At 47.0% G+C, this 24543-nt stretch overlaps 2 protein-coding genes across 16 annotated transcripts in view; one reads left to right on the top strand and one right to left on the bottom strand.

Annotated features, from left to right (window-relative positions):
- The window catches only part of SCMH1 (Scm polycomb group protein homolog 1), a 69811-nt gene extending 66961 nt beyond the window's left edge, over positions 1 to 2850 (top strand). For all 15 annotated transcript variants that reach the window (XR_013941785.1, XR_013941786.1, XM_080566858.1 and 12 more), the window contains one exon: positions 812 to 2850. Coding sequence is in view for 13 of the 15 variants with exons in the window: in XM_080566858.1 (XP_080422984.1) it covers positions 812 to 937 (126 nt within the window). In the remaining 2 variants the exon portion in view is untranslated. The remainder of the gene's footprint in view (positions 1 to 811) is intronic.
- Positions 2851 to 3881: 1031 nt separating this feature from the next.
- Positions 3882 to 23687, bottom strand: CTPS1 (CTP synthase 1). The gene is made up of 19 exons (XM_080566871.1): positions 23515 to 23687; positions 22765 to 22942; positions 22195 to 22365; positions 21332 to 21432; positions 19997 to 20113; positions 18541 to 18624; positions 18208 to 18288; positions 16334 to 16485; positions 14915 to 15047; positions 13998 to 14086; positions 12469 to 12563; positions 11818 to 11880; positions 10916 to 10959; positions 9864 to 9960; positions 9536 to 9591; positions 9355 to 9451; positions 8904 to 9048; positions 6957 to 7047; positions 3882 to 5557 (listed from the first exon to the last, which is right to left on the bottom strand). The coding sequence occupies exons 2-18, from the start codon at positions 22928 to 22930 to the stop codon at positions 6963 to 6965; spliced, it is 1776 nt and encodes a 591-aa protein (XP_080422997.1). The 5' UTR covers positions 22931 to 22942; positions 23515 to 23687; the 3' UTR covers positions 3882 to 5557; positions 6957 to 6962.
- Positions 23688 to 24543: the final 856 nt, after the last annotated feature.

Consider the following 24543-nt stretch of genomic DNA (forward strand, 5'->3'; position numbering starts at 1 on the left):
ACTTCCCTGCCAGCTGCAGGGCATTTGTTTAGAGACTCCAGAAAACTTTGCACATTGTGGCCTTCTCTTTGGGTGTACAGATTTCTGTCTCTTGCCTCGTTTCTCCAGCCTTGACTTCAGCATGGCCGTTTTTCACGGGGTGAAGTCTACTTTGCAGAGTGCTGCGTGCGCGGCAGTAGGATGGCTCTCAGGGCACATCCTGTCCCAGGACGTTTTCCCAGCACCAGGGCAGCAATGCCCTTGGGTGAGAGGCTGCTCCCGAGCGCTGCCGCTCCGCTCAGGGGGGGCTGACACCAGCTCAGCACAGCTCCTGGGCGTTCGCTGCCCCGCAGCATGGTTCCAGCAGGCGTGCCACCAGCAGGTGTGCCACCACCACGTGGCACCCAGGCCATGTCCCCTGTGCCGCAGGCAGGGCCGGGGGCAGGACGCCCACACCAGGATGCGGAGGCTACGTACAAGCTGCCTCCCTTGCTGTTGAACGATCCGCTGTGCTAGCTGTGCTGTTTCAGCTGTCGGTGTTGGGGGCGCAGCCTGGCTGACAGGCAGGGTTTGGGCCTGCCAGTGTAAGCGGCAGGGGCCTGCCGGCAGCACAGCTTGCTGGGCTGCTTGAGGAACAGTTCACCCTGGGCGAACGCAAACGCGAATGAGCCATGAGAACAAAATCCTGCCTGTCCTGAGGTGCCAGCAGCAGCCAGAGCCAGAAGGCACTCCTCGGTTGTCCATCGGTTTGTGAGTTGCCCTGGGCGGCTGAGATCTGGGAGGCTGGAGGGCCGAACAGGGCTCTGACGGGTGCTGTTTCTCCTCCTTGCAGGAGATCGACGGGAAAGCCCTGCTCTTGCTGCGGAGCGACATGATGATGAAGTACATGGGGCTGAAGCTGGGGCCAGCCCTAAAGCTAACCTACCACATTGACAAGCTAAAGCAAGGCAAGTTCTGAGAGGACGCTCGGCAGGACAGATCCTGGAAGCTCTGCTCCTGGCCACCCACACCCGCACTCACCTGCAGACAGGTACGCATGCACACACACCCATCCACGCCGCCGACGGACGCCTCTCCGACCCCGGCCTGCTGCAGGGACCAGCCGCCCACCCCTGCCCCCGGCAGCCAGGCCCCGCGGGCCTTGGCAAGGAGGCCGGCACTCGGCTGGCCCTGGGCTCCACACCCAGCGCTTCGTGGACGTCCGAGCACCGAGCCGGTGCCACTGTGCAGGCTCCTGGTCCCACCGCCCTGGGACTGAGGAGCTGCTCTGGGCAGGAGCAGTGGCAGAGCCCTCAGGACGGGGCTTGTGCTGGCTCCTCTCCCTCTCGCTGTGCTGCAGGAGCACCCAGCTGGCCCTGCTCTCCCGGCCTCGCCTGCCCCAGGCGGCCCCTGGTCCCCGGCCCCTCGGACGCTTTGCGCTTTGCTGTGCCCCTGTGGGCAGCCTGCCTGCGAGAGGGACAGCGCCTGCGACCGCACTCGGCCCTCGTAGCATGGCGGCTGGCTTAGAGCAGCAACCACCCCGCTCCCCGTCTTCCACAAGCGCCCATCCGCCCGCCCCGGGGCACCCTCACTGCCCGAGCACTGCCTGCCCCTCCCCTCCTGGCCTTCCACATGCTGGGGACGCGGGGCTGGTAGGAAGGCCTTCGTATTTATTTCTGACTGGGGAAGCTGGGGACGCCGTGCGGCCAAGGAGATGGAGCGAGCCACGGGAGAGCCGAGGAGCATGTCTGGGTCTGGCGTAGCCGTGGCAAGGATGCATCTGGGTCAGCATTGGAGGCTGGCTGGATGCTGTAGGACTCGACTGATCCTTCTCTCCTGCTTTTCTGTTTCTTTTTTTTTTAATAAGGAGTTTTCTGTTTAAAATGTTTTTTGTACCTGTTGTTGAACTTGCAGCTCTTGGAGATTTTTTTAGCCAGAGGTGCAAAGGTTCATCGTCCAAGGGGCCCTCCAGGTCCTCTGGTGTCTCGCTCCGTCCCAGCTCGGCAATGGCAAGAGGCTGTCGGGTCTGGCAAGGCAGAGGACCCCGGTCTGGTGACCAGCCCTTGCGTTACTCTTCCCGTGAGGGTTTTGCCCTGCCCGGGGGCACCTGTTTGTTTCAGACAGTCTAATGTATTTATTTTTGATGGCACTTGAGCGGTAATCCGCTGTCCCAGATGCGTTACTGCAGCTGCAGGAGAAGTCCCCGAGCAGAGGCTGCCCGATTGTGCCAAAGCTGCATCCCTGGGGAGCGCCCTGACCCCGGCTGGGGGCTGCGGGGGCCAGGCCTGGGGCTGTTGGGTCCCTGCAGCGTCTCCTGCCCCGGGGCAGGGCTGACCGGGGAGAGCGGCCGTGGAGCTGGCGCACACGCGCTTCCTTCCTGCAATGACCAAAGGAGGGAACGGGGATCTCCATTGCAAGCACTTCTCCTGCCGTTAGGTCACCCTCTTTGCATCCAGCGAAATGTCTCACACCCTCGTCCCTGCAACCCTCGAGGGCCCTGGGCAGCAGCAGGAAGGGTCCCCGTGGCAAGCCAGTCTCTTCTCCAGTCTCTTGCACTGGGTCAGGTTTACCCCTAAGGGGAAAGTTGCAAAAAAAAAAAAAAAAAATACACAAAACCACAAACCCCAAAGTAAGAAAAAGGCTTTTTGTTGTACAGCAAGGTCTCTGCTGCACTCCCTGCTCCTGCACCAGTGTCTTCAGAGGGAGGTGGGGCTCTGCTCACCTCACAGAGCCCCCGTCGCTCGCAGCACTGGCCCCGGGATGCCCCTCGTTTGTATCCGATGCTGATCCCGCTGGCCCGCTGTAGACAGGTCCCCATGCGGGGTCAGCCAGTGCTTTCCTCTGCACTTATTTTATGTTGATTTGTTTATAAATAAAAGAATAACTAAGTACGCTTCCGCGCTGCTGGTTGTGTGCGTGCTGGGGGGGGGGGGGGGGGGGGGGGAAGAGCGCGTAGCTGGGCCCCTGGCAGCGTTTCCACAGGCACCTGCCGTGGGGGCAAGCCTGGGCGCTGTGGGGATGGGGTCAGGCGTTGGGGCAGGACAGACAGACGGATCCCTGCCTCCATGGGCACTGCTGGGAGGTGGGGGGGGGGGGGGGAGAACTGGGCAGGCTGCAGCAGGTCCTGCACCGCTTCTTAGAGGTTGGAGGCGCTTCATGACCCCATGAGTGGTGCTGCCCTTCTGGAGTCAGCCCAGAGCCCTCTCTGGCACAGAATCACACCGTGGCTTGGATCAGAAGGGACCTCAGACCTCCCACCTAATGCCAACCCCCTGCCACGGGCAGGGACCCCTCCCACCAGCCCAGGTGCCCCCAGCCCCATCCAGCCTGGCCTGGGGCACTGCCAGGGACGGGGCACCCACAGCTCCTCTGGGCAGCCTGGGCCAGGGCCTCAGCACCCTCACAGTAAAGAATTTCCTCCTTATATAAACCTACTAGCTTCATTCCCCCTTCTCCTATCACTGCGCTCTCTCACAAAGAGTTCTCTTGTAGTCCCCTTTTAGGTACTGGAAGGCTGCTGTAAGGTCTCCCCCGAGCCTTCTCTTCTCCCAGCTCCCTCAGCCTGCCTTCACGGGAGAGGCGCTCCGGCCCCTTGATCATCTTTGTGGCGTCCTCTGGACTTGCTCTAATAGGTCCGTGTCCTTGTGCTGGGGACCCCAGGGCTGAACACAGGGCTCCAACAACTCAAAAAAATGAAATTGCTGCTGCAACTCAACCGGGCCCCAAGCCTGCAGCCCAGGTCTGAAGCTTGCACCAGGGCCTGAGCAGGGCTGGAGCAAAGACCGATGAGGAATGGACTTCAGAAATAGATGTCTGAAAACCACTGTGAGGCTAATTAGCCAATGCAAGCTAGAAAAACGTTGAAAGTTAGACAATATTACACTTACGTCCTTTTCTCTGAGCTACACAAGTAATATAGCAAGCATTTGGCTAGTTATTTTATTACAAATAATCATTTAATGACGAAGTCAGTCGCACAATTTTGGCCAAAATAAAGATATTTCAGGAAAAAGAAAAGGAAGTTGTGCTACAGATAACAAGTGACCTTACACTGCTAGAGTCAGCCATTTTATGACTGGCATTTTGCTCAGAACAGAGAGCATCTCGGTTGGTAAATTTTTCAGAGATGTTATAAGTGACACACACAGAGAAGGCTTAAAGCTTTTCTGGCTAAAAGCAGGTTTACAATGTATATTTAATAATTAAGGAATAAAGCAAGAAGGACTTTGGAAAAGGTCACTTAAGATGACAGAACAGTGCTTAATAAAGTTTGGCACCAGACAACACAAGAGTTAGTACTCAGCCAGGCTCGAGATTTACAGCTTTCCCCAAACTTTAATGAACTGAAGATTTCTGAATATATGACACTTCAGACAACTGAGTAACTTTCTTCCTTTCTTCTAAATTACCAGAGACCAAAAACTGCGTTGCTTACACTGCAGCAAGAGGCAGGAAAAAAAAAAAAAAAGAGTGCATTTCCCACCCCAGGACTGCAAAGCTGAGCTCATCATCATAGGACAGCACACTTCTACAAACTACACCAAGTAACACTGTCGGCAAGTTGCTAAGCCCCTCCCTCAGGAAATAGCACTTCTGTATTGCATCGAGCGCGGCACACGTGGCTCCGCCGTATAAAAAAGGCAAAGGAAGGCTCCTCTACTAATCAAAGAAAAAAGCACCATGAACTGTTCAGTCCAAGGTAAACGACAACGGGAGCTTTTAAAGGCAGCATCTGAAAGTAGTTCACTTTCTGTTCTGTACCTCCCCCTTGATGCAAGGAGTTGAAGTTTCCCAGCCCAAGAAGCAGCACCAGCAAACACTGGCATAGAAAGGGCTAACAGTTACGCCTCGATTCGGGCAATGATGGGCTTTTCTGACAGTTTTGCTTTTTTTCACGATCCAAGTTAATTGCATCCCTGCAGAGTGACATATCACAGTTAGAGCAGATCGTTTTCCAGATTAACTCTTCTATTCCAGGAAGATTTTCCTGGTTAAAAGTTCATTGCCGGCAATGAATGCACCAAGACCACCAGTGCCAAACATTTTTAAATACTATTGGAAAAATAAACAAAGCATCCCCCCGCCTCCCTCCCAAAAAAAGACTGCATAAAGCTTAACAGACCCATCCTCTGCAGCACAGCACAAGAACCGAGTCTCCAAATCTAGAATCGTACACGTTATTTCACAAGTAATAAAGACTGCTTTGGGAGCAGACAGGCTGGAGAAAGCAACACAACCACCAGTGTCCAAGATATAAACTCATGCCAGCATTACCATGCATTAGGAAGGACGTGTGCAACTAGACTCTCCCCAACACATCTAATCTCATACTCAAATTTGCTTTTTATCTCCAAGATGGTGCTAACTGAAGAAAGTCTAGAGGTGCATGTGCTGTGATGAGCTCTCTTCCAGAAATAATCAGAATCTACACAGAAAACCAAGACAGAAGAGTTGAGGAAATAGACAGGATTTCATAACGGAATTTTAAAAAAACAAACAAACATAACTTAAGAAAGCCCAAAGCTGACTGTTCAAGCTATTGCTGTAAGAATGCCTGGAAAAAATCTAATGAGGGCTCTTCTCTTCAGTGAAGACGCATCTGGAGAAGGAAAGAAAGAAATAAAAGAATTAATTAGTAACACTTGATAGACTGAAATTGCATAGCACACTGAAATCTGAGTCTTAAAACTGCATCGCTCCAGACAAACCTAACAGTTGCAACTTGACAACATTCCTTGTCTGAAAATAGATGTCTTTTAGCTCATAGGGGCATTGTGGCAGTTTTAAAACCACTAGATTGTATCTCCAAGACAGCAACCTTGGGGTTATTCCCTGCCCATGGCAGGGGGGCTGGAACTAAATGATCTTTAAGGTCCCTTCCAACCCGAGCCATGCTATGATTCTAGCCATTCTATGAACTTCATTCTAGAAGTCAGCATTTAAATAAAACTTTGCGAATGAGCACTATGAGGCTAAGCATTAACCTCTCCCCCTTCCCAGCCCCGGATGGGCAGCATTGCCCGCTCACTGCCTGTACCAACAGGAAAACCTTCATTTTGTTGCAGCTATTAACAGAGTTGAGCTGAGACCTGAACCAGCAGGTCAGTCAGCAGGACAGGGCACGCCTCACATGTGCCAATTTGACTTTCCCTACAACTTTATTTTGGGGAAGGCTTCCAAGCTACCAGGTATCAATTCTGTACCCAGTACCAGGCATGTCATGGAGCTTGCTAGATGCTCTCAGTGAGCCAAAGCCTCTGAACTTTAGAGAGGGGTTCTTCAGCTCGTGGTTTGCCATGGCACGAGATCTGGAACAACCCAACGCCCAAGCGATTCTAGCTAACTTTAGTTCTACAAAGGCCCAGTACCATGACTGGGGATGGGGGAAGTACTTCTGTGCTAGATTTCATGGGCTAACCCTCATTTCCACTCTGCAGTTAACATTGGAAATTAAGGTTTGAAGTGTTCTATTTTTTATTTTTTTTTCTGCTCAAGTTTGAAAGCTAAGGTTTACTGCCCCTCCTCCAAAAATGAGTTTTTATTTTTATACACACACACATCCAATTTTAACAGAGAAATTTGCTGTCTCAGGAGGTAGGGGAGAATGGATATTTCAAGTATGGCTTTTTGGCAAAGGTAAGATTGTGCTCCCCAAATACTAAGCCTTCTAAATCCAGCAACCCCTTGCTTGGCCACGCTTCCATTTTCAGCAAGGTGTGCTGTATTTGCGCTTTGTTTCTTTATTTGAAGTCAATCCTAAGCTCCCACATTTATTTTTATACTTTATTACGTGTCAGTTTGCTAGGGAAATATACACCCACATCTGTTACACAGACGTGAGGTACTATGCATCCCTCCACACAGCTAGAACACGTGTAAGCACCAGCACTTTTTGCAGCATGCCAGTTTTCAACCAACTGATGTGAAACACTAGAAAGACAGATTGGGCAACGATCTTTTCTTCCAGAAGGGAAGAGGTTAGTATCATTAAAAGTTACCGGGAATCAGTCATGATTGAACGACGGAAACTTCAGCTCTGTTATCTCTGAGTCAGGCGAGCTGCTGCCACTTCTGTCACTGTAGGTGTCCCTGTAGAATTCAGAAAGATTTTATTTTACAGAGCAGAAGTGTTTTATAAACCTAGATGTGCATCAGGAATTAGTGCAGTTTTGTACTGTTGGCTTAGGACAAAAAGCAAAGCATGCAAATTTCTTAGAATAACAAATACATAAATATATTATAAAATATTATAATATAAATGTATATATATAAATCAAACTACATCTATCTATATAGATAGAGAGAGAAACATTTTAAGAGCAAGCTAATCTAAATTAAATTCAATTAAGAGGAGACTGGTTAACCATCAATGATCTTCTCAGTAACCGCTGATTGTCTCTAATCCATTAAAGAACTTTTTCAGAATCACAAAGTAATTCAGACTGGAAGGGCTCTCAGGACAGTCAGACAGCAGGATCAGCTATCACACCAGAGACAATTGCTCCGGATCCATCCAGTCACGTTTTGAAGTTCTCCAAGAGCGGAGACTGCACAACCCTTACTGGGCAACTTGCACAAACGCTTGACCAGTCTGAAGGTGAAAAACAGATTCAATTTGCGTCCACTGTTTCGCATCTTCCCATCGTGCACTTCTGTAAAAATCCCATTTTCATCTTCTTAAAAACCTTCTCATAGGTACTGGTGGGCTCCTATTAGACCCCCATGAAGTCCCCATAAACAAAATAATTTTTCCAGGCTGAACAAGCCCAACTCCCTCAGCTTCTCCTCAACTAGCCAGTACTCCAGCCTCCTGATCTTTGGTGGCCCTCCACTGAACTCCCTCCAGTCTATCCACATCTTACTTGTACTGGAGGGCCCAAAACTGTGTAAAGCATTCTAGACATGGTCTAAGAAATGCTGAGTAAAGAGACAAACACTTTTGTCCATGTACTGGCTTTCTCTCTTATCCATACAGCCCAAATTTAGTGTTCTCTCTCTGGTATTGTTTAGGTATTTCTGGTTGTTGCTGCTGTGGTCTAGTGTGCTAGCATTCCTACTACAACAGAACGTCTTTCTTTATAAGGAGAAAAGGGTCACTACCGAAGTGGTATTTATTTGCTGCATATTGCCATGTCTACTGAGCAGAACTGCAGGGCAATCAGGAGCAACAGAAGAAAGTAAATGCACCGTTATAATCTGTCCAAACTAACAGAAAGCTTAAGGCAGCAGAAAAAAAAAAACCATAAAGCTGCAACAAGCTGGGACCGTTCTTTAAACCATCAATGGAAATGAGTTTCTCAAGGACCAACCTGTACCTAGGACTTGTACAAGAAACATGCAGAAAACCCTGTGAGGTCTCCAATCATCTAAAAGAGCAGGCCCAGCTGAGTTTCCTGAAACATCTGATTCCCAACAGGACGCTCCAGAATTACTCTTCCTGAAGATGGGACCTCACTGTGGGGCAAGTGCAGCTCTATGGCACTACAGTCAATATTAAAATACAAGACAACAGGTTTCAAATAAGACTGTGAAGAAGAGGTACTGCAAGCACCTTCTCCCAAACAACAAGGGATAGGACAAGAGGAAATGGCCTCAAGCTGTGCCAGGGAAGGTTTCTGTTGGATATTAGCAAAAATTTCTTCAACCAAAGGGTTGGAACAGGCTGCCCGGCAAAGTAGTTGAGTAACCATCCCTGAAGTTATTCAGAAGATGTGTAGATGCAGTGCTTAGGGACATGGTTTAGTGGTAGACTTGGCAGTGCTAGGTTAACAGTTGGACTTAATAATTTAGGTTGGAAAAGATTTCCAAGATCATCCTGTGATTCTAAGTACCCCCAGCACCTCGCAGTCCAGCGAAGCCCCACTCTGTGTGAACAAGAGCCTCCAGTTTACCCTGTAGGAGGAAGCACTGCTGCATGAGAAGTCTGGCGTCTTCCTTTAACCTACCTGGGTGAGAGCCTGCAGCCTTTTTGCAGATAATGTGCAAGTCTTCCTGCAGATGCCAACAGGAGGCCAAAGTATGGAGGAGATGGCTTAATTGGTCTAGAGAGGAATTCAGGGTGATACTGAACACCCACAAAGAATGGATGCTCTACAAGAAAGAAACAGGAAACATTAATGACAAGTCTCTAAGCCTATGGCTGAACTGCACCTGAAAACACTTCTTCCCCATCATCATGGCTTAAATGTGATCAGTATCTTTCCTATCCTGTCTGTTGTTCCTAAATGGACAGGCCCATGGGACTTTTTTTTTTTCTTATGTAACTCAGCGTGTCATTCTATGCATGAAATGGTTCTGAGGGAGCCTGGACTGGTCCCACACAGAAGTCTGCTCGATTACCTTCACAGTTTCCCTCATAGATACTGAGGCTCATAATCTCATTGCTTAAATACTCACCTTCCAACTCAACTACTTCCATTCGCTCTCCCTCCTCATCTTGGCCTACAAATTTCAAACCCTGCTCTTCAAAACAGTTTTTCAGTTCTGGATTGACCTAGAAGACCAGAAGCAAGAAAACCCATGATCTCTTTTGCCTGGATTATACAGAGAAGCTCAACACCCACAGTAGCATTTTTACCTCAAACCTGTGTCTGTGTCTCTCTTCCAAGAAATCATGATCCCCATACAGCTTCCCTACACCAAAAAAAAAAGTCAATGTCTTAAATAAATGCCAAACAGTTCACCTGACGTCAAGTTTTGACATGTTCATACAATTAGCATCCACTGTAATGAGTCACTTCTAGAGGGGACCAAATTGATTGATCTCCATTTCACTACTGGAAAATAAGTTCAAGGAATGCTTTAACATTCCCAGATCTCACTTCCCTATACCCACTACATCCCGCTATGTAGGCATCTTATTCCCAGGAAACGCTTCCAAACATGGAAGGTAAGACAAGCCTTACTCATGATTGAATTCTTCGTTTGGAAGAGTGTTCTTCTCTTGCCGAGCCTCATGGTTCCACCCATTTGCCCAGGATTATGTTCTGGCATGTCTATGACCTGGGAAAAGCATTCAGAGCAGGAAGTGAGACTGAGTACTCAGTCCCAGGCACACTCTGAAATACTAACAGGAAAAAAGCAATCAACATCAATACAGAAAACAACTGAACAACCCACAGAACATTGTCTTGAGAAGGTAGACCAACAGAACTTGACTAATTAGCTGAGTTATTCTAGTAAAGGCTGTACAGAGAACATACAGAAGGCTTGTGGATATTTGGGAAGCTCTAGCGCAGAAAATTGTCTGAGTCAAAGCCCACACAGATCCCACAATAATAATACTGTGCTATTTACCGAACTAAATGTTAAGCAAAAACAACTTCACAGAAACAAAACCCTGAAATACCCCTGAAATCACTTATACTTTGTATAACTTCATAAGCTTGTTTTTAGAAAAATCTTTTCTTCTGAGTAGCATTCTAAAAACATAGCAGAAGCCAGCCTTTATGGTGGGACCCCGGATGACACACGTGTGGTCTGCAGTCTGAGAAACGCAGGTCCAGAAATCTGTCCACAAATGTTCCAAGGAGTTCATCTTTGCCTATGCTAATTTCTGAGATCATAATCAAATTTGGTGATATCCAAATTTGACTGGACCTGGATATCACCAAATCTTTACTGTTTACTCTTTGATTTCAGATAGCTTTTAAACTGCCCTTTAAGAAGGGCATTTTTTTCTTTCACCTCTTAGGAAACATTTCATTTTAAGAAGTGCAATTACATATATATATATATATATCACTGTTGCACCAATAACAAGCACTATAATAGTCTAAGAAGTGGCAACTGTCATACAGTTAACTAGGAAACATTTGCTGTTCAGATTAGGAAGTGACGAAAAACAGACTTAAAAAGCCACAAGACACAATAATCCAAGCTCTTATCTATACCAACGGGTGCGTGCAGACAAGCCTAGCACAGTAAGGATACTGCAAGCAAGTCACGACATACTCACCACTGGATGTGTGGTTTTGGGGTCAAATTCGGTTGAGTTGGCATCTGCAATGTTACATTAATTGATCAGAAACACAAAGCCCCTCTCACCACTGCACGCACCTCACCCAGGTACAACTGCATCCCATCCCCACCCTTCTGGCAAGCAGCAGCCTTAGCTTTGCTGAGACCCTCTGCCCGCACAGAGCTGTCACTTCAGCCCCAGACAGCAAAAACGCAGTACTCTGTCAGCAACGTTAGATATTAATTTCTGCCCAGAGTTAGGGCAACTAATGCTAGTGCACTCGGTGCTGAAAGCAAGGGTCATTCAGGAAAAATACATCGGTTCTGAGTATTTTAAATAAAGCTAGGGAGGGGGAAGGAAGAAGTACTCTGAAAAACACATCCCTGTACCTGCCCCCTCCACCCCTTCACTACTACCAAGATTCAGAATCAGTCTGAGACACTAATTCCTGTCAAAACTTCCTTTAAAACAGGAATAGAGTCCATTCAAGGAGTGGAGCCCAGAAAGCGATTCAAATTGCTGAAGTAGGTGCAACTGCCTGGTCAGCTGAATTGTGTTCTGGTCTTCATTGCCAACGGCTATAATGGGAATTAGGCTGTCCAGCACACGTGAGCACAACTTCACTTATGTGTCTTAATCAAGAGCTGAACCTCACTCTAAGCAACAGAAATTTTTCTGTTGTTAAAAGCATTACAGCATTGAGCTTTACTTGAATAGGATAAGGAGATTATTTCTTTTTTATTTGGGTTAGCAAAGGAGGAGGGGAATTTTTTTTATAAGCCTAGAAAAAAAATTTAATCTACCTACCAATGAAAAATATAGAGTTACAGGTATTACAGGTATTACCCAACCAACCAAAATAAAATGTCCAAAGCCCAGGAAAGGCTCTGTGCAATTACCTTGCCAACCAAGAACACTGCGCGCAAACTCCACAACTGCTAACTGCATTCCCAAACAAACGCCTGCAGGAGGAAAGACAGAACACAGACCAAGTCAGGACAAGGGACCACTGAGCCTGTGCTCACAAAAGCAAAAGCTTTGTTGGGCAAAGCGCACGCGCCTTCACAGAGCAGTCCCGAGTCAGAGGAAAGCTTGGAAGAGACAGACCCCTGACCGGGACTTGGATTTAAGGGGCTGTTCGCCCTGTACCAGGCTGCTTTGACACATTTCGCCTCCACACCTCACACCCCACCCACTGCTCACACGACATCTCCAGTCTCGCACTACGCCCGGTTAGTTTAAAAGCATTCACACATTTCTTTGGTTCCAGGTGCCAAGATCACCACAGCCATGCTCTGAAACTCACACCCCCTCACCGTGGAGATTTTCTCATCACATCCCAACCAACTCTGACTGCTTCAGAGCTAACTAAAGATGATGACTCTATTATCCCATTAAGCTGAGCACAGACCACCACTTTTCTTCAGCCAATTATCTTCAAAACCACATATTCTAAACACTCATGAAAATCCACAAAGCTCCTGCTGCAGTCCAGTTAAGCTTTTATTCAACTTCTTTATTTCTTCTAATGGATGAAAAATGTTTCTCACCTAAGAAGGGTTTTTTCTGTTTTCTTGCCCAAGAAATAGCTTGAATTTTGCCTTCTGTCCCGCGAACGCCAAATCCACCAGGAACCAGGACTCCGCTGCACGAGAGCGAAGAGATTCTTTTCACACGTGACTCACCACACCAGCATGGTTCCCAGCAACCACGTGCCACTCTCTCCTATACATCTTGCAAGAATTCACTACTGAAAAGGGCTTTAAAGTGCCCTAAGTGGCAAAGCCTGTCTGCAGCACAGCTTCTATATGACTTCATATGAGGTGTCACAAAATATTTGGAGGGAAACTTTTTATGAATGCCCATTTTACCTTCCAAGGAATCCCAAATACAACGCAGGTTGCAATACTCAAGTAGTTCACGCTGGATGATCCACACACTCTGCAACAACCACCTGTTTGCAAATGCATCATCCAGCCCGGCCCATGCCAAGGAAGCCACTGGCTGCAGTCACGTCGTCCTAACCCCAGGCACAAGGAAACTGAATTCTGCAGGAGCTTCTTTGTTCGATCAGTATCACCCAAAGACTGCTTCCTTCAGGACTAACAAGCCCCACTGGTTCTTGTTTTCTAACAAGAGCTTCCTGGCTAACTCTGCATCTTCCTGGCATTTCTCTGCATTGTAACACTTTTTCATAGAATCAGAATGGTTTGGGTTGGAAGGGACCTTAAAGATCATCTAATTCCAACCCCCTTGCCATGGGCAGAGACACCTCCCACCAGACCAGGTTGCCCAAAGCCCCATCCAGCCTGGCCTTGGGCACTGCCAGGGATGGGGCACCCACAGCTTCTCTGAGCAACCTGTTCCAGTGCATCACCACCCTCACAATAAAGAATTTCTCCATGATATCTAATCCAAACCTTTCCTGTTTTAGATTAGACCCATTATCCCTTGTCCTATCACCACACTCCCTGACACGGAGTCCCTCCCCAGCTCTCCTGCAGCCCCCTTTAGGCAGTGTCAGGCCGCTGAGAGGTCTCTCCAGAGCCTTCTCTTCTCCAGGCTGAACAACCCCAACTCCCTCAGTCTGTCTTCACAGGAGAGGTGCTCCAGCCCTCTGATCATCTTGGTGGCTTCCTCTGGACTCATCTAACACATCCATGTCCTTGTTCTGGTGGCTCCAGAGCTGAACACAGTACCTATACCTTCTTCTTAAAGAACTCAATACCACATTTACGTATTTCCTCTCTTTGGTTTTCCAAACCTTTGCCAGTATCTATCCTTTTTCCTCATTTCCTCTCACCCCGTTTCCCTGCTAAGCCTGTGCAAATCCTTATGTCCATAATAATTTTCCCTAATGCTGCCTTTCACAAACTCCCTCATTTTTCATTTTTATTTTTTCAAAGTCATTCTACTCTATCTTATCCTTAATTTCCTTGAGAGGTCTTTGGGGCAGCTCCAGGAGCGTGCTGGTACACTGCCTAAGAAAAAGGCCTATGGCGAGGCACTCCCTAAGTGTCAGAAGTAGCACGTTTATCAGACATGCTCCAAAGAAATGGACAGAGTACAAGAATCTTACTGAGCACCACATAGTTTCTGCCATGCTTCATGGTATCGGACAGGTTCTTCCTGCAGGGTTGCTGGCTCCAAGTCAGCAGAGTCAATATACTGGGGAAAAAAATCCCAAAAAGGATTATGAGGTAGTGCCACAAAAAATATAAATACAGAGTCTCCTTAGTTCTCATTAAGGCAAGGTCTCGATGCACGACACACACAGAATCCATTACCCTTCTGAACCATACAAACACACAGCTACCAGGAACTACCCATTGACGAACACACAGTATTTGCCTTTTACCACTCTTAAAAAAAATCAGTGGAGGTGAAAAAAAGTTAAGTCCAAATGTAAGACAAATGTAGAACAGTGTTGTTGTAAAAAAAAAAGCAGCTATTTCCATGACTCAATGGCATCATGAATCTACTGCACCTTTAAAAACCTTTAATTAAATAGAAATTCAATTTCCGACAACAGATCCACATTTTAACCTTTTCAGAACATTTAGCTGTGATCAAGACTATTAGAAGCATCTGTGGAGCCAGCCCAGCATTAAAACCTTAATCAAGAAAGAGGGAGAAGCATCATAAGGCTGTCAGTACAAGGTTAACAGCGACAACCCTAAAAAAGGATCACTTTCAACAACTGCTAGAAATTAAAGCAAATATTGCCCTCTTCAAATACATCTAGAGCTCTGTCATAGCTCAACATGCAACCCTGAGCACTCAGGAGTTCCCGTCAATTACACCGACGCCTTGCATAACTCTCAGGATGAAAGGCTGGTTTGCTTTAAAGCTGTTTTATGCCTGACAACAGATGCTGTAATCCAAGTACAGTTTTGAAGTTCACTGGCTGGATCAACTCTCCCTTTAAGTCTAACAACTTAGATGGGCAGCACTGTAAGTGTGAAAGGGGAAATTTACTTGCATGCACACACACACCTTGATGTCAAGTTTATGGTTGATAGCCAGTGCAGAATGTTCCAGTGCCTTAATGACAGACGCGTAGGAATCTGAAAATTTGGTGTATTTGCCAACAAGTGCAATGGAACATGTTTCAAGGAGACGGTCATACCTAAAGAAAAATCAAAACACTGGTGTTATTTCATCACTAAGAGGAAATGGGGGCAAGAATCATTTATATTCTATTCAGCTTTTCAAGTAATTTAAAGAGTTAGGCTCTTGGGAGTATGTCAGACTGGAGATAAACCAACTGTGAAAGAGATGACCTTCTGTAACAAAGACAACCTAAAAAACATCAAAGCAAGAATGGAAGAAAAAAAACAGCAACATGAGAGCAAAAGCTTGCATAAAGTTACGTATAAATTAACTTGTCTCTCCTTGTAGTAAAAAGCCATTTTGAACAGATCCAAACTGTCTTTTCAGGGAGTTCTATTATATCCAAAAAGTCAGCAGTAAACTATCAGAAGAGAGGATCAAAGCACAATTCCGCGTATGTTTATACTGCACGGCATCTTCCCACGCTGCTTCTGACTGAGTTCACTTCAGCAGCCAGAAATAAAGAAATGACTTCTAGAATCCTGAGTTGTGCTGCCTACACTTTCTGTCCCCAGCCTCTGGCAGCACATGATTTACACAGCATCCTTGGTTACAACTACGAGATTCTGTTTCTACAGTTTATTTCAGAATTACTAAGTACCTTTAACCAAGTCATTTACTGAGGGCTTTCCCTGTCAAAGTGAAACGGTCTTTACACTGGTCACGTGTGTTTTAAAGGGAAGAATCTAGATCTTGAAAATTAATTTCTTATAAAGACAGCCATATATGAGGCTTCAGAAAGGGCCTGAATGCTGACTGGAAAGACTCAATTCGCTGTTTCACAAGGAAGAAGCACTGTAGTCCCCATGAGAAAAAAAAAAAAAGCGTTCTAGGAGTCTCAGATGGAACAGTTACAAAACAGCTGTTTCACTTGCTTGAAAGTACACACAAAAGGTACTTTTTTTTTTTTTTTTTTAAACTGACATTTGTGATGACTCCCATCTACGCCTACAAAGGGATTTCAATGCTATGCAACAACGCTGCTGTTTTTTGGGGGGAGGGCTGAGCCATTCCCATTAAGCACTTCAAAATGGTTCTGACACAGGCAGTACACTAACGTCACAATGTAAAGAACTCAATGTATCTTAAAGGACTCTCAAACTGAAGACTTTTTTTTTTCCGAATGGTTAAACATCTAGGAAGAAAATGTACTTTTATAGTAAAGAAAAAAAGAGGAGAAAGCTTACGCACTTCAGAACACTGAATGAATATGTAGTAACATTCATAACCTAATAACCAACAATGAAGTAGAGGAACTTATTGAGATTCTTAAGTCTCACTTCACCCAGCAGTGCAGCTCACCTGTCAGCCATTTCCTTCCACTTCATAAGCATCCTCCTGGGCTGTCTCCCAATGGGAAGATCAAGCCTGTGTCTGAAGTAGTCAACAACTCCCTGCTCCTCTAACAACAGAGGAACCCGGTATATAGAAGAGACATCATGAACACAGATAACCTGTTCATAAAATACGAACGTCATTAGAACAGATTTAAGCGTGCCTGTCAAATTATTTTTACATGGCTATTGACAGAACTTCCATCTCTAGCAAACAACCCTTTGACTACTTAAACATGCAAGAATGCACTGAATAACATACCACATGAACAGCTTAATACTAGTTTCCCTATACTTAAAAAGGTTGTCCTTCACCACGTCCCAGGTACTGCGACTCACTACAGCCTGAGGAGGGGCTGTGGCACGACGACCCAGCAATATGACAGTCAGGTGCTATAGAAGTTATGCAAGTGCGTAACAGAATTCAAAAAAGAAGTCAAGAGAGGTGAGTTTCTCCTCCTAAGCAGAGGTCTCCAGCTCTGGGGAAGGAAGGACTTCATATTTCTAGAACTACAACCCCCAGCACGACTGGATCTGCCCACCACTGTCATTCTTAACCAGGGCGCCAAGTCTGATTAAAGTCCAGGGAACTCCGTGGGTTCAATAGAGTAATCATTTTCAGTCCTCCATCAAACTTGGAATTAAACAGCTACAGAACAAAGAATTCTTAGACTGGTGAGGAATACAGACTTCAACAGTCAAGTTCACTGAAGAAGGCTTCAGCAGAAAAGAAAAGATGTCTCTAAACAATGGCCACCTGACCATCACGGAGACTGTACTTTATGAAGGATCAAAAATCTGGCACAACTATTTTTAAATCCTCATTTCTCCCAATTCACATGAAAGCAAAGTTCAACGCTTCACCAGCGGAACTAAACTACTATTTTCCTCCTTTGCAGACAGTAACATTTACTTCTCAATTCAAGTGCAACTGCAGTTAGAGAAACAACTACATAAAATTGCATTAAACTTCCAAGAAAGTGGCTGATGTGGGGAATTTACTTACAATTCTGATCAACAGCAGGTTAGAAAACAAGAGGTGGGTATCATACTGCTGACACATCAGTATTATCACCAGCTAATTCTGAATCTAACACGTGAAACTGCAAGACTCCCTTTGATCTTGTATAGGAACTTAAAAAGACTTGACAGAGCCTGAAAATGTGCAGTGATATCCCTTGTTTCATAAAAAGACACACTTTTTCAAGCTCTGGCTGGAACTGAAAGCGCTAGTAAGCGCCCTCCAGACTATCTGATTATTTTCCAAGGTCTACCTCAGACTATGCTATGCGGATTACACTCAGCACAACAAAAAAACAGGCTAACGTGGATTTTTTGCATACCACATAACATTCAAGTAAACAATGCTCCTCTCAAATACCATTTAAACTTTTCTTTGTAATTTCTCCATATGCGAGCATGGGCAGAAGAACACCATCACGAAAGTAGTGTACAAAAATGCATTCACATATCCTTTTAACCCAATTCTGGGCACCTACCCTTTGGCCTCTAAATACTGATAAAAATCTCATTCCTCTGTATTCACAGAAGGAATGTTGAAGGATAAACAAGGTATTCAGAAAATACCTTGGATTCCACAGAATTGTTTACGCCTAAGCATATTTACCTTATAAAAAATAGATGTGGACACAAAAAGGACAATTGTAACGGTTGCTTATGCAAGGAATGCAGGTAAGACAAAGAAGCTAATGAATTATGCAGCTATTACAGAGAGAGCTAGAACAACAGCTCTATGCTCAGGTAAAACTTCACTCAGCATTTGACAAACAGCTACAATATTTATTGCTACTTGCAATGAACAAAGTAGACAGCAACCTTTACCTGTTCTGGTTCAACATGACAGAACATGGAAATCTTTTCTTTTACTGAGGTATCCAATGGAGTAGAGCACCTGCAAACAATCTAACAGAACGGCAACATCAAGGTTCTGAAGCAGCAGACTACTCAGACATTCACACAACAAACCTCTAACAAAAAAAAAAAATGTCTTTCTGCAATGTCTCTGCGACTTGGAAAAAAAAAAACAGCCTAGTTACTTTTTTTCTGTTTGTTTGTTTAAACCAATATGCAAGGACTCAACTTATTTAGACTAGCTTGCTGTTGCAACGTGCCAGTACTGCATTTTCAAATTCAAAGCCATGCAGCAAACCTTACCAGGTCTGGTGAGAGACCGAGGCCTCTGAGTTCACGAACACTGTTTTGGGTGGGTTTAGTCTTCTGCTCTCCTGTAGAGCTTGGCTGGTCAAAGAGCAGAATTTGTTACATTAATTTCTGATGATTTATAGCAATGACTCACGTTACTGGGGACTCTCCACCCTATTTGTCTCATAAAACTTTGACCCAGTTTTTAGACAATTTACATGAGCTTTAAATACCCCTGGGTACTATCATCATTTTAATCTCAAAAACTGAAATCGACCAGCAGAAACCAGAGTTCAAGTCTGTACAGTAAGAAGACATGCGTTCTACTGTGGAAAAGGAGAGCACAGGGAGTCTCAGGTCTTTTATTCGCTGTTCCCTCCAAATACCTAGTAATTTAAATTTCTGATTTTCTCTCCCTAAATCACCTAGCCCAGCCAGAAAGGGAAGGTAAGATTGAGAAGAGAGAACGAAGACTGATCTGCGCCCCTGTAACGCAACTAAGTTACTCTGTCAAATCCAGTTCCTAAACAAGAATTACTCATGCATACTTCCATTACCATGGAAGACTTGTTTTCAGCAGCAATTCTTGAAACAGAGGTTTTTGAGTGGTTAAGATTGTAAATTGCGTTCAAATCCAGGACAGATAATACAGATGAGGTTATATCAGGCGTTACATGGCATAAAGTACCTTCATTTGCTTTTAGTATTAAGTGGAGTTTGCAGCATCTGCTTGGAACATAAGGACATTTCGTTTTTCTTTGTGATTTCTAATTAACTGATTCTTTTAATAGCACTGCTTCTGAAGACCTTATTCAATGAATTTTTGAACCAAGGGCAACTGCCACTAAGACTATTATACAGTAATTAAAAACTGTCACATCTGGCTGCTGTTAAAGATGAAAACACACAGATTGTATTTCAAAACGCAGTACTAGGTTTTGAAATTACAAAAGAAACCCAACTTATTTCATGAATTACAGATACTGGACATCTTGGGAAAAAGACACACAGTAACAGAAATAACGAAGACGTGTAGGAATAACTTGGAATATGATCATACTAAAATGAAATGGCTGTGAGGTCTGGCTCTACCACTGAATTTTATGAGAGCTTTGCAGAAGTGAAAGACAACACAAATGAAGAAAATCTGGAAGTCCTAGAAAGCAAATTTATCTGCAAAAACTAAATGATTCCAAAGAGAAAGACAGCAGTTAAAGAGTAAAAACTGAGTTTGCTGCAACTCCCAACTATTTATCATATGCTTACACACTTTGAAAATTTTCTGTTCTTTTCTTGTGAACCTTATAAAAATATGTAACCATATATTCTCTGCATTTCTTCCAGAACTTTCTATACACAGAAACAGAAATACAGTGTCTTTAGATACAACATATCAGAAACACCTATTTAGAAATCAAGCTTCGGATCAGAAGAAGCAGCTGACCACCAGGGCATTTTAGTTCCTTACCTGTGGAACTAGACTGACATGAATGTTACAAAAATTCTCTCTTCTGGCTTTGAACTGGAACTGACGGAAAGCTTCAATGAAAGGCATGCTTTCAATATCACCTACTGTTCCACCAAGCTAAAAAACGACAAAGACATTTAGAACTAAAGTTAGCATCAAAACTCTACTATATAGGAATGCTAAAGGGTACTAACACATACATAAAAGGACATCTAAACACCTCCCCAGCACCTCCCTCTAATTCCCTAAGGAGCATCAACACCAAAACATCAATATGAAAAGCAACAAGATTTGCCAGTTGTATGTGCCACTTCCTCAGCCTCCAGTGTACCCCAACTATTATTCTACCTTCGTGATTTTCCCCAAAGTCAAAAATCCACAAGAAAAACAGCTTCTCACATGGACAGCACATCTCCAGGGACATTAGCTTTGCCTTTACTCTCTCTTCAGGGAAAAGATTTAAGTGTTTAAATGCTGTTGGGCTACTATCACAGATCTTCTGAATTATCGTTTATGAACATTAGGTGGCACCAAGAAGCAAAATTTCTGTTAGTTTAAGTGACTATACAGTGTTTTTGCACACATGCAGATGAAGAAACACAAGGCATTCTTTGGAGCAGTGACAAACTCCTGAGCGCTGTCAGACAGTGCCTCCTAGGTACTTCAGGATCCATAGCTGCAAATCCTGAAAATTGGCACTCAAGCTGCAGGAAGAGTCCTAAGTCACCGTGACCTGGGCACTCTGACAACCGCTTTCTCTCCTGTATCAGCATATCCTGCCAGCCAACTCAGCGGCACCACCTCAGAGGCTCAGCCCTATTCTGTCTCCTCTGGCAGCAGGATGACACATACAACGTGCAGGCAACAGAACAGGGTTCGTCACTACTGACTCGTGCAATTCATTTTTCTAGGTCTATGCTGGAGGTAGTCACTCCGAGGGTCCTGTTACTGCTAAGGAGAGGCAAGTACTTGTCTCCAGAGGGTCACTTACCTACCCTTCCTCTATCCACCAAGTACGATGAGGGCACAGCACCATTAACTCAGACTTCGATGTATAAAATTACGAGAGCTAAAATTCATTCCGTAAACTAATCTGTATAATTCTAGAGAGCAAAGGACCTCAGAAATATAACTGTCCAGGACCTAAGCCCTTCTGTATATGGATTCACACACAGAGCAACCAGAAGATTAAAGTGAGGCTAACAGGGGAGATTTTTAACCACCTCAACATGCAAAGTCAAACATTACTGAAAATTAAAGTTTTATTAAACAAAACATACGTATGGTTCAGTTTATTCCATACAGAAACAAAGCTATGTTTTAAGAGCTACAAACCTCAATCACACAAACTTGGGGTTCAATACCGTCTTCATCTACAGGAATTCGTGCCTGCCTCATTACCCATTCTTGTATAGCATCTGTGATGTGGGGAACAACTGAAGAATAAACCATGGAAAGGGTTAAAATCACAACCTATCCCATTACAGACCAGATTATTGAAAATAACTAGCCACTGCTTCCCATATCACATCAGCACTGATACATGTCTTTAAAGACGTATGCGTTTTTGAAGTGGCTATTCTTGGCTGCGATTTTCAAGAGAGGTGCTTTGGCAGGAAATGTAATCCTGCTTCAATTTAAACATATGTAAACAATGTTCCTTTTTAAGATGGAAGCTTCCAGTAAATACAGTTCTATGCACTAAGCAGAAAGTTAGCCTGTTTTAAACCGCCTATAAAAATCTTTATCCAAAGCAGCTGTCGAGGATGCTTAAAAAGAGAAGACTGATCTAATCCTCAAATACCCTTCGGGTCTTCTAAAGACATGACAGTATTATTTAAATGAGTTATCAACAACAGTAACAGTCTTAACGAGCTACCAAATAATCCACAGATATATTGGTCTGAAGTCTGTTCACATTTAGGATTGGCTGTTAGAAAGTTGGATCCAAGCCCAGGATATCGGTCATACAACAGGCAGTACGCTCCTGAGCACTGTACGGTTTCAAGGGGGATTACAGGTAAACTTTGGCACGCACCCCAAAATTTACGCCAGCGTGCCTTCTCAAATCAAAAACGTCACAAAGACAGCATAGATCAGAAAAAAAGACCTCAAATTAAGATGGAATTCAAAAGCATCCGACCAGTACAGAAATATGGAATATAGATCTAAGCACCAGAAACAAAGCTTCATATCACCTTGGACTGTTTTGCCGAGATAGTCTCCCTTCCTCTCCTTGTTGATGACATACTGGTAAATCTTCCCAGTAGTCAGATTGTTGTCTTTGGTGAGTCGGATATCAAGGAAGCGCTCGTAGTTACCAAGGTCCAGGTCCACCTCCCCTCCGTCATCTAGCACAAACACCTCGCCTGCAGGACACAGAAAGGCACACGCACACACATCACAGAGATATGGTCTGCATCAGCAACTTGCTGGTTTTGCATGTGACAGCTAAAGAATTCAACACAGGGTAACACCTTCTTTGGTTGCTACAGCAAATTCAGGAGCAGCTCATAAAACTAGAAGCCTTGCCCAACAAAGAAGACTAACGCACTGACGGCTGAACCCCTTCACCAGGCACCAGCTTCATTTGCAGCGATAAAAGACCAGAGTCCAAAGCCCCCGAGAGCCCATCCTTGCTGCAGGCTGCCTCGTGGCACAGGCTCCGCTGGCAGGTCCCAGCCGCAGGAGCAGCCGCAGGAGCTGGCACCTTCCCACCAGCCCCGGGAGCCACCCGAAGACCCGGGCGCTGCTCGGGGGCCGCTCACCGTGCTCGTAGGGGGAGAAGGTGCCCGCGTCGATGTTGATGTAGGGGTCGATCTTGATGGAGGTGACGTGCAGCCCGCTGGACTTGAGAATGGTGCCGATGCTGCTGGCGATGATCCCCTTGCCGATGCCCGAGATCACGCCGCCCGTCACCAGGATGTACTTCATCTGCCCGCCGGCCTGCGACGCCTCACAGCCTCAGCGGGGTCCGCACGGCCGTGGCACCCGGCGAGGCAGCGCCAGCGCCGCTCAGAGACCCCGGCCTTGTGCCCGCACCGCCTGCAGCCCCCCCCATCACCCCCATCCCGTCACCCCTGGTCCCGTCACCTCCTATCCTGTCACCTCCCACCCTGTCACCCCCACCCTGTCACCCCCCCATCCCATCACCCGCATCCTGTCACCTCCCATCCTGTCAGACCCCCATCCCATCACTCCCATCCCGTCACCCCCAGTCCTATCACCCCCATCCTGTCACCCCGTCACCCCCCGTGCTATCACCCCCATCCCGTCGCCCCCCCACCCCGTCACCCCGTCAGCCCCCGTCCCCCACGACCCTCCCCCCCCGCTGTCCCTCAGCCCCCCCCCCCCCCCCCCGTTCCCGCCGCAGGGCGCGGCCCCCCCCGCCCGCCATCCGGCCTCCCCCCCCCCCCCCGCCGCGTGGTCCCGCCCGCCCTTCACCGCTCCCCCCCCCCCCCCGCGCCTGCCCGCGTGGTCCCGCCCGCGCGCCCCCTCCCCACCCCGCCGCCCCTCACCTGTTCCCGCCGGGCCCTCGCGGCGGCAGCAGCAGCAGCAGGAGCAGCAGCGGCGGCGGCGGCGCGCGGAGGGCGCGTGGCGGGGCGGGGGGAGCAGAGCGGAGCGGGCGGGGGTGCGCGCGCGCGCCGAGCCGCTGCCAGCCGGCGAGGTGCTGAGGCGCATGAGGCCGGCGCGCGACGGGGCGCAAGCGCGGGCCTCCCTCGGGCGCCTGCGCAGTGTGGCGGGGGAGGGGGGGGGGGGTGAGGGGAGCCGCGCTTCAGCCCTGACGGGGCGGGGCCCGGTAACGGCCGCCCCGCTGGAGGGCCGGGCCCTCAGTCACAGGGCCGTTAACGGGGGTGAGGGCGCCGGGAGCGCCCGGTCTAAGTGCCCCCTGCCACCGGCACCGCCAGGAAGCTGTGTCCCTAAGCACGTCCCCTGACACCGAACCGTTGTCCCGTCCCGTCCCGCCCCGGTCGGCGTCGCCCAGCGCTGCTGCGGGTCCCGGCCCCGCCTCTCCTGAGGGAGACCGGGGAACTGAGGGGGCTGGGGGCGGCTGGAGAGCTGCGGGGGCTGGGGGCCCGGCACCCGCAGCTTGGGTGCTAAGAACTGCTCGGCACTCACTGGAGAAGCAGAAAAGAACTCGCGAGGCCGAAAGAGTTGACGGTGCAGCTGCCTTCTGCAGCCAGAGCTGGAACCCCATCCACCCTGACCTCTCCCTCGGCGGCAGCAGAGGACTTTGCGGCAGAAGCCTGGACCTAGCAGAGACAGGCTGGACACTTGCTCCCTGTCCTTTCTGTCACCCCAGTACTCTGCCAGCTGCTCTGCCTGAGCTCAGAGGCAGCCCTGATCTGTCCCTAAGAGCCTGAGATAATACCTGGGGTGAGCCAAACCCTCTGAGTCACGTGAAATCAAATGCCCTTTACTTTTATTTTAAAACCTTGCTGTTTGTCCTCATTGCACATTTATAAAGTTCTTGTATGTATGTTTTTGACCGTGCCATGCAGTTTGAAAACTTCACAAAAAAAATGTAAAGCGGTTACCCCGGTGCA

The sequence above is a fragment of the Anser brachyrhynchus genome (assembly GCF_964034855.1).
Source record: "Anser brachyrhynchus genome assembly, chromosome: 24".
Classification (NCBI taxonomy): domain Eukaryota; kingdom Metazoa; phylum Chordata; class Aves; order Anseriformes; family Anatidae; genus Anser; species Anser brachyrhynchus.